General features: G+C 38.5%; 1 protein-coding gene across 1 annotated transcript; it reads left to right on the forward strand.

Annotated features, from left to right (window-relative positions):
- The first annotated feature begins 1,177 nt into the window (after nt 1–1,177).
- On the forward strand, nt 1,178–8,030 carry LOC614619 (late histone H2B.L4). Its single transcript, XM_024997285.2, has 2 exons — nt 1,178–1,355; nt 7,420–8,030. Exons 1-2 carry the CDS (start codon nt 1,178–1,180, stop codon nt 7,671–7,673), a joined length of 432 nt encoding a protein of 143 aa, XP_024853053.1. The 3' UTR covers nt 7,674–8,030.
- The last annotated feature ends 1,550 nt before the right edge of the window (nt 8,031–9,580 follow it).

The raw sequence follows: 9,580 nt of genomic DNA on the forward strand, positions 1-9,580 counted from the left end.
CTATATAAGAGTAAGACTGCAGATGAAGACTCAATATTGGGCCATATTGCTTATTATGGCAAATGCAAGTTCTGCTTTTATGAGAGTATTGGCAGGCAATTGGCACAAATTAAGTTAGTAAGGATAGAAAATTATAAACCATTTTTATGATAGGAAAGTATTATGATAGGAAAAATACAGAAAGCAAAGAGGAACAAAAGAGCCTCCTGATGAAAATGAAAGAGGAGAGTGAAAAAGTTGTTTGAAACTCAACATTCAAAACACTAAGCTCATGGCGTGCAGTCCCATCACATCACGGCAAACAGCAGGGGAAAAAGTGGTAGCAGTGACGTATTTTATTTTCTCGGGCTCCAAAATCACTGTGGATAGTGAGTGCAGTTGCAAAATTAAGACGTTTGCTCCTTGGAAAGAAAGTTATGACAAACCTAGATGGTATATTAAAAAGCAAGAGGCATCACTTTGCTGACAAAGATCTGTATAGTCAAAGATCTATGGTTTTTCCAGTAGTCATATAGGGATGTAAGAGTTGGACCGTAAATAAAGCTGAGCGCCAAAGAAGTGATACTTTTTTTTTGTCTTTTTTTTTTTTTTTTTGTACTTTACAATATTGTATTGGTTTTGCCATACATCAACATGAATTTGCCACGGGTGTACACGAGTTCCCCATCCTGAACCCCCCCTCCCACCTTCCTCCCCATACCATCCCTCTGGGTCATCCCAGTGCACCAGTCCTTTTAAAGTGGTGTTAGAGAAGACTCTTGAGTGTTCCTTGGACTGCAAGGTGATCAAACCTGTCAGTTCTAAAGGAAATCAACCTTGAATATTCATTGGAAGGACTGATGCCAATACTTTGGCCAACTGATGTGAAAAATTGACTCATTGGAAAAGACCCTAATGCTGGGAAAGATTGAAGACAGGAGGAGAAGCAGGCAGCAGAGGATGAAATGGTTAGATAGCATCACTGACTCAATGCACAAGAATTTGAGCAAACTCCCGGAGACAATGGAGGACAGGGGAGTCTGGTATGGTATAATTCATGGGGTTGCAAAGAGTGGGGCATGATTTAGCAACTGAACACCAACCACAAGGGAGCAGAGGCAGAAAAATCTAAGCTAGTCTGAGGATTCAAGAAATACTTCTCTAAGGAAGAGTAAGCTAACCAGTCATAAGAACGGACATGGGTGATATGTATTCCCAAGGGCAGAAGCAATGTAAGGAAAATCTGAAAAGTGAGCATGTGATCCATTTGAAAGTCTTGATATTCTCAGTCATTGACAGAGGTTATCATAAAGGAGTAAGTGGCTTCAGGATGTTAAAGAAGAGACATACAGATCACTACAGCCTCACTGATCTTGGTAAGAAATTGCTTTATAACAAAGGCAATAGGAGACTATTGAAAAATTTTAAGCACACGATAAAAGTGGTCCAGTAAATGATTTGCAAAGATGGCACAGTTGGAAGGAGATTAAAGTAGAAGAGAAATACACTAGATACAGTAAAAACACGTATAAACCTTGTATATAAGGGAGGAATGTTAGTAACAAATCAGAGTAGTAGAAGTAGGGACATGAAGAACTGGAATCACTTGAGAGCTAATTAAGAAACAAAATGACAGAATGAGGTGGTTTGTTGGTAGGATGGATACTGTGCCATTCAAATCCACTTTTTAGACTGTGCTGCTGCTAAAAAGCCCTAGCTTCAGCTGGGAAGATCTCCCTTGCCCAAGGTTGTACCCCTTCCTACATGGCCACATCCAGTGAATAATCAGTGTGGGGATATAAATATTCATCCATGATTAACCATAGGAATGGGATGGGGACAGCATCCCAGCCCAACTATTCCCTCTACACAGTCTTGTTTCCTTCTTTTCCCTCCAATGCCCTCCCTTCCTTCCCATCCTAGTCGCACTTACTAGTAAACTTCTGAAAGCTAGTTTCTGCCTTAGAGTTTGCTTCCCAGAGAACCCAACCTGTAACAATTGGTTATGAGGCTGAAGAGTGTAATGAAGAGTGATGATTTAATAGACTTTTGTCTTGAAAACTTTCAAGATTTCTGTCTTGAAAACTGGATAATAGATAGGTTATTTAATGAGATAGAGAATCCCAGAAAAAAAGAGGGTGTATTTTAAAATGAAGTTGTAAGTGCCCATGTGACATCTAAGGAATTATTCAGGCATCTCTTAGCTCTTCAGGTCTGCATTCTAGGAGAGAAACCATGGAGGTTGAGAGTAAAGGAGGTAGGTAAGGAAATTAGAGAACTGATTACTGTTTGAAATGACAATTAAGTGGATGACAAAATAAATTGACTAGAATATGAAAACAAAGCATAAGCTCTGAATTCCACTGTGAAGAACTGTAATTTGGCACAGTTTTTTTTTTTTTTAATTTGAATTCTTATAAAAATGACAAGAGTTAAGATGTCATGTCAGGCTAGTTCATTTTAACATGAGATTTACATTTCAATACTTTGGTAAAAATACCTTCTACCTTAGCACTCTCTGCCTGTTTTGAGCCCAGTTGAAATGTTCAGTTCAGTTCAGTTCAGTCACTCAGTCCTGTCCGACTCTTTGCTACCCCATGAACTGCAGCACGCCAGGCCTCCCTGTCTATCACCAACTCCTGGAGTTCACTCAAGCTCACGTCCATCGAGTCGGTGATGCCATCCAGCCATCTAATCCTTTGTTGTCTCCTTCTCCTTCTGCCCCCAATCTCTCCCAGCATCAGAGTCTTCTTCAATGAGTCAACTCTTCACATGAGGTGGCCAAAGTATTGGAGTTTCAGCTTTAGCATCAGTCCTTTCAAAGAACACCCAGGACTGATCTCCTTTAGAATGGACTGGTTGGATCTTCTTGCAGTCCAATGGACTTTCAAGAGTCTTCTCCAACACCAAAGTTTAAAAGTATCAATTCTTTGGCACTCAGCTTTCTTCACTGTCCAACTCTCACATCCATACATGACCACAGGAAAAACCATAGCCTTGACTAGAGGGACATTTGTTGGCAAAGTAACGTCTCTGCTTTTGAATATGCTGTCTAGGTTGGTCATAAGTTTCCTTCCAAGGAGTAAACGTCTTTTAATTTCATGGCAGAAATCACCATCTGCAGTGATTTTGGAGCCCAAAAAAATAAAGTCTGACACTATTTTCACTGTTCCTCCATCTATTTCTCATGAAGTGATGGGACCAGATGCCATCATCTTAGTTTTCTGAATGTTGAGTTTTAAGCCCACTTTTTCACTCTCCTCTTTCACCTTCATCGAGAGGCTTTTTAGTTCCTCTTCACTTTCTGCCATAAGGGTGGTGTCATCTGGATATCTGAGGTTATTGATATTTCTCCCCGCAATCTTGATTCCAGCTGTGCTTCTTCCAGCCCGGCGTTTCTCATGATGTACTCTGCATATAAGTTAAATAAGCAGGGTGACAATATACAGCCTTGACGCACTCCTTTTCCTATTTGGAACCGGTCTGTTGTTCCATGTCCAGTTCTAACTGTTGCTTCCTTACTTGCATATAGGTTTCTCAAGAGGCAGGTCAGGTGGTCTGGTATTCCCATCTCTTTCAGAATTTTGCACAGTTTATTGTGATCCACACAGTCAAAGGCTTTGGCATAGTCAATAAAGTAGAAATAGATGTTTTTCTGGAACTCTCTTGATTTTTTGATGATCCAGCAGATGTTGGCAATTTGATCTCTGGTTCCTCTGCTTTTCCTAAAACCAGCTTGAATATCTGGAAGTTCATGGTTCACGTATTGCTGAAGCCTGGCTTGGAGAATTTTGAGTGGAGAATTTTGAGCATTACTTTACTAGGATGTGAGATGAGTGCAATTGTGTGGTAGTTTGAGCATTCTTTGGCATTGCCTTTCTTTGGGATTGGAATGAAAACTGACCTTTTCCAGTCCTGTGGCCAATGTTGAGGTTTTCCAAATTTGCTGGCATATTGAGTGCAGCACTTCCACAGCATCATCTTTCAGGATTTGAAATAGCTCAACTGGAATTCTATCACCTCCACTAGCTTTGTTCATAGTGGTGCTTTCTAAGGCCCACTTGACTTCACATTCCAGGATGTCTGGCTCTAGGTGAGTGATCACAGTATCGTGATTATCTGGGTTGTGAAGATCTTTTTTGTACAGTCTTCCGTGTATTCTTGCCACCTCTTCTTAATATCTTCTGCTTCTGTTAGGTCCATACCATTTCTGTCCTTTATCGAGCCCATCTTTGCATGAAATGTTCCCTTGGTGGAGGTTCGTGACACTGTACAGAAGACAGGGGTCAAGACCATCCCCATGGAAAAGAAATGCAAAAAAAGCAAAATGGCTGTCTGGGGAGGCTTTACAAGTAGCTGTGAAAAGAAGAGAAGTGAAAAGCAAAGGAGAAAAGGAAAGATATAATCATCTGAATGCAGAGTTGAAATGTTAAGTCCAGTTAAATGTTAAATCTGCAGTGCTCAGATTTAACCATCAAAGGGACAAATAAAGTACTTCAATTCATTTGACAGAAATCTAACAGGAATGCATCCCAAAATAAATGTCTCTGGATGAAAAAACATTACAATACAGTCGAAGTTTGATCCAGTATTTTAAGGTCAAGAGCACATTTTGTCTTGTGTTTTATTCTCAATTCAAAACATCTGTCTTTATTAATAATGTGGTAAAATGGATCATGTAAGATTTGGTGCCAAAGGATTGACTCCCTAAAAGCCAAAAGAGAAGATACTCTTTAGGTGTTTCTTTGGATCTGCTGTGCTGAGAAAAAATATTATATGTGTATTACTATATATAAAAATTATTATTATAATTTATTTATATGTATAAATATATAGATTTATATTATATATATATAATTATATATATATATATACCTTTACCTTTGCTGCAATGAGAATTGAGTGATCTGAAAATTTTTGCTGCATAGAAAACTATCTCAGTCATTCATGACTTATTTTTTATTGACCAAAAACTAGATCATAGACTCAATTTTCTAAACCAGGGAAGATAAAACAAGACCTGTGAATGAGAACTCTATCTGAGTGAATAGAATATAGTTTTTCCATTTTATTTGAGAATATACTAGATACACAGAAGATAGAGATTGTAATTTTGGATCAAATAGAAGCTCAGAACCAACACATGGTATTTACTAATTAAAAAGTATTTATCTGCCTACCTTGGAAAACAGTGGACATAGATCATATTCTTCCAGTCTTGGAAAGTAGAGTCCATGGTGGGTAGTTTGTTTGCCCCTCCAGAACCTCTATTCATCTTTCTCTGTTTGCATTTTGGAGAGAGGCTGAGTTCTAAGCTAAATCAGTTGGTTCCCTGTTCTCTAGCATTCAGGTGATTTTGAGCGGTAGCTTGTCCTCCAAGAGATTTGGCGAATGGGAAAAAAGTATCTTCAGGTTTTTATTGCCCCAGTCAGTTTTCCTCAGGGGTTATTATGAGCTAGCTGTCTATCCAGCAGGTCACACCTCCCAAAAATGAGCCTTCCTGCTCTCTCGAAACTCACTTCACCTGTTTCCCATGGGACTCAGGACGGTGGCAGAACTCCACTGTTGTTAGCCTTAGGATATTGTGCTGTCCCTTACTGTTTCCCTACATCAGATCCATGGCTTTGACAAGAATCCATTTTGAAACTCTCCTCTATTTACTCAATTTGAAAGTGCCATTTTTTTGTTTCTGCTAAGACTCTAGATTGAACTACTCACATAAAGGTTAATACATTATTCTTAATTGTTCTTCAAACCTCTTTAAAATATTGGCATCAGCAGTGCTATTTAATCAATCTTAAATGCTATGCTTAAAGTATTTTTCAGTCCTCTAACTAGGTTTCAAAACAGAGTTGACCCTTGAGCAAAAGTGTCCACTTTTGAACTATTTGGTTCCACTTTTATTGGATTTTTTTCAGTAGTAATTGCTACAGTACTACATTGTTCATCTGCATCTGTGATTGGTTGAATTGAAGATGTAAAACTGTGGATAAGGAATTGCTAAGGAAGAGTGACTATAGATTAAAGGCAGATTTTTGATTGTGTGAAAGGTCGGCACCTATAATCTCAGCATTGTTCAAGGATGAACTGTATATACATTCATTATAAATTGAGAATTTATTTTTTAGTGCTTACTTGGGTGCACGTAACTTAGCAGAAAGATGTATCAACCATTAAACCAGCTCTCCAGATGCTGGCAGTAGATTAGGAAACATGGAAAATATTGAATATTGTAGATGACAGGCTTTGGAAATTTAGCACATGTACTGTAGTTCTGATTTCTAATTTTATATTTGACTTTGTTTTCAGTGTTTCTTTTGACCTCATTTACTTTTAGTCCATGTTAGTGTTGCTTTACGTGCTTTTGTTTTTATATTTTTCTGGTTAATTTGGGCAGCTGTATTCTGATTGTAATTACTTCTTTATTTAAAACAGTTTCCTAGTTTACACAATTTGAACACTATCTACTGTTTCTTGCTTTAAAAGAATGAGAAATTTGTGTACATATATCTTCCTACCTTCTCTGCTTGCTTCCATCATCTAAATTTTTTTTTAGTGGCATGCTTGCAGGGTACATCCTCTTCAATAACTGTAATTTTAAAAGCTGTTTAATATTATTAATATTTAAAATAATTCTGTGCTTATATAGTTTTCTTTTGTAGCATAACTTCTCCCATTTAGAGTTATTTGGGATCATTGGTTTTTTTTTGGTGGGTTTTGATATTAATACATTTTAAGGGCTCTTTTTATACTCTAGAGATTGTTTTGTGCCATGTGCTCAGTCGTGGCCGACTCTTTGTGACCTCATGGACTGTAATCTGCCAGGCTCCCCTGTCCATAGAATTTACCAGGCAAGAATACAGGAATGAGTTGCCATATCCTCCTCCAGAGCATCTTCTGGACTCAGGGATGGACCCACATCTCTTGGGGCTGTTGCACTGCAGGCAGATTCTGTACCTGCAGAGCCATCAGGGAAGCCCATGTTGCAAATATCTCCTCCTAGCCTTTTCCTTTCCTATTAACTCTGCCTGTGACATTTGTCGGGCTTCCCTGGTGGCTCAGCAGGTTAAGAATCTGCGTGTAGTGCAAGAAACCCAAGAGATACGGGTTTGATCCCTGGGTTGGAAGATCCCCTGGAGGAGGAAATGGCAACCAACTCCTGTATTCTTGCCTTGGACATTCTGTAGACCCAGGAGCCTGGCAGACTACAGCCCACTGGGTCACAAAGAATCAGGCACGACTGAGCACAAGGCACATGGTATGACATCTGTCGTGAACACAGCTTCTGAATTTTAAGCTAGTCAAGTTTATCAAACATATGCCTTGTGATTTATATTTTTAAAATTAAAAAAGAAACTTCATTACCTTTATACTTTTATTGTTCATATTTAGTTTAAAAATTCACCTGTAGTTCTTAGTGTTTTTTTTTTTTTTTACTAGCTAGTGAAACAGTACGCAAAATACCAGACACCGGCATCTCGTCCAAGGCCATGGGAATCATGAACTCCTTCGTCAACGACATTTTCGAGCGCATCGCTGGCGAGGCATCGTGCCTGGTGCATTACAACAAGCGCTCGACTATCACATCCAGGGAGATCCAGACCGCCATGCGCTTGCTGCTACCTGGGGAGCTGGCCAAGCATGCCATGTCCGAGGGCACTAAGGCTGTCACCAAGTATACCAGCTCCAAGTAAATATAATATGCCCAGCCGCTGTTAACGGAGAAGGCAATGGCACCCCACTCCAGTACTCTTGCCTGGAAAATCCCATGGACGGAGGGCCTGGTGGGCTGTAGTCCATGGGGTCGCTAAGAGTTGGACACGACTGAGAGACTTCACTTTCACTTATGCATAATACCATCTGCTAAGGGGTGCATGTTTTCCTTTCTGATATGTACTTATAATAACTAAGGTTTACTGAGAACTTACCCTATGCCTACAGCATTCTAAGTGCATAGTTCAACTAATTTTATAAAAACCCTATAATGAAGACTTTAAAAAAATAATAATGTATGTATTTTTAAAATTTCAGATTTATTGAGATATAATTTACATATAAAATTGTAAGCTATTTAAAAGATACACTGTGGTGATTTGCAATACCTGCAAATCCTCCCATTTAGTGAAAGGATGTGAAAGGATTCCTCCCATCTAGTTATTTAACCACACCCATCATTTTACATGTTTACCTTGAGGAAACGCCAAGTGAAATAAGCCAGACCAATAAAGAAAAATAACTGCATGGTATCACTTTTATGTAGAATATACAATTTTTTAAAAAGTTAAATTCAGAAGGATAGAGTATAAAAAATTATTTGGTGGGACCTGGGGAAGGGGTGGGTAAAAGTGTACAAACTTTTAGGTGTAAGATGAATAAGGTCAATATGTTCTTTATTACATATTGTTTACTTGTTTTATTGCTTTCCTTATCTTTTGGTTTAAACATAAGTATAACTCATATCTGGAGAAGAAAATGGCAATCCACTCCGGTATTCTTGCCTGGAAAATCCCATGGACAGAGGAGCCTGGTAACTAAAATATGTATTACTCACATGGTATATATATATTTCCTTCTTATTATCATCTGAATGTTCACCATCCAGACTTATTATTTGCTAAGTGGGAGAATGAAGGGGTGGAAGTGGGCACAGGGGGCAGTGTCAGCTAGCGTAAATTTTTAGAACATGTTTCACATAATTTGTGGATATATTTAATTTGAGTCAGATTACATTCATGAAGGTCATTATGTCTCACAGCAAACCCTCATAGAATAGAATTCTCTTCCATTATTTAATGATTATTTGTATCTTCTCAGTCATTTAAGTTTAGGGCAGCATAGCTGATTTAACATGAAGATCACATCTTTGTGCTGTCCCTCTTATAGGTTCATCTTCCCTAATACTCTGTTGAGTGGAAATAGTGACTTGTGACCCAACAGGAATTGCTTCTCTTCCCTTGTGGCTCATTGATAGCTCTCATTTTCAAAACTAATTATTCCAACAAAAGAATCTTGATTATGTTGTTTAGAAACTTCTCATAAACTTTTAGTAAAATCTGTAGACTCCTTAATTCCAAAAGCAAATATTTGTTTTAATGTACTCCAATGATTTGCTTCAAATTCTGGTATTAGCATGAAATTTTGTGAAATTTAAGAAAATCTGCAATGGCACCCCACTCCAGTACTCTTGCCTGGAAAATCCCATGGACAGAGGAACCTGGTAGGCTGCAGTCCATGGGGTCGCAAAGAGTGGGACATGACTGATCGACTTCACTTTCACTTTTCACTTTCATGCATTGGAGAAGGAAATGGCAACCCACTCCAGTGTTCTTGCCTGGAGAATCCCAAGGATGGTGGAGCCTGGTGGGCTGCCGTCTGTGGGGTCACAAAGCGTCAGACACGACTGAAGTGACTTAGCAGCAGCAGCAGCAACACTTTAGTTAATAATTTCCTCTTGTTTTTATTGTTACAAATATTTTCTAATTTTCCTTTGTATGGTTTTTTAGATACACCCAACACTTAAAAGTAGATATTTAATTTTCAAATACGTGGGTTTTTAAAGTATCTTTGATATTAGTTTCTCATTTCAATGTTTTCTTCTCTA

Source organism: Bos taurus, chromosome 1 (genome assembly GCF_002263795.3).
Source record: "Bos taurus isolate L1 Dominette 01449 registration number 42190680 breed Hereford chromosome 1, ARS-UCD2.0, whole genome shotgun sequence".
NCBI classification, from domain to species: Eukaryota; Metazoa; Chordata; class Mammalia; order Artiodactyla; family Bovidae; genus Bos; species Bos taurus.

Excerpts from the sequence above, each read along its gene's own strand:
- LOC614619 (XM_024997285.2), top strand. The coding sequence starts at position 1,178 with ATGGGTGATATGTATTCCCAAGGGCAGAAGCAATGTAAGGAAAATCTG. Across the intron at positions 1,356-7,419 it reads CTACAGCCTCACTGATCTTG|CTAGTGAAACAGTACGCAAA; the intron begins GTAAGAAATTGC and ends TTTTTTTACTAG.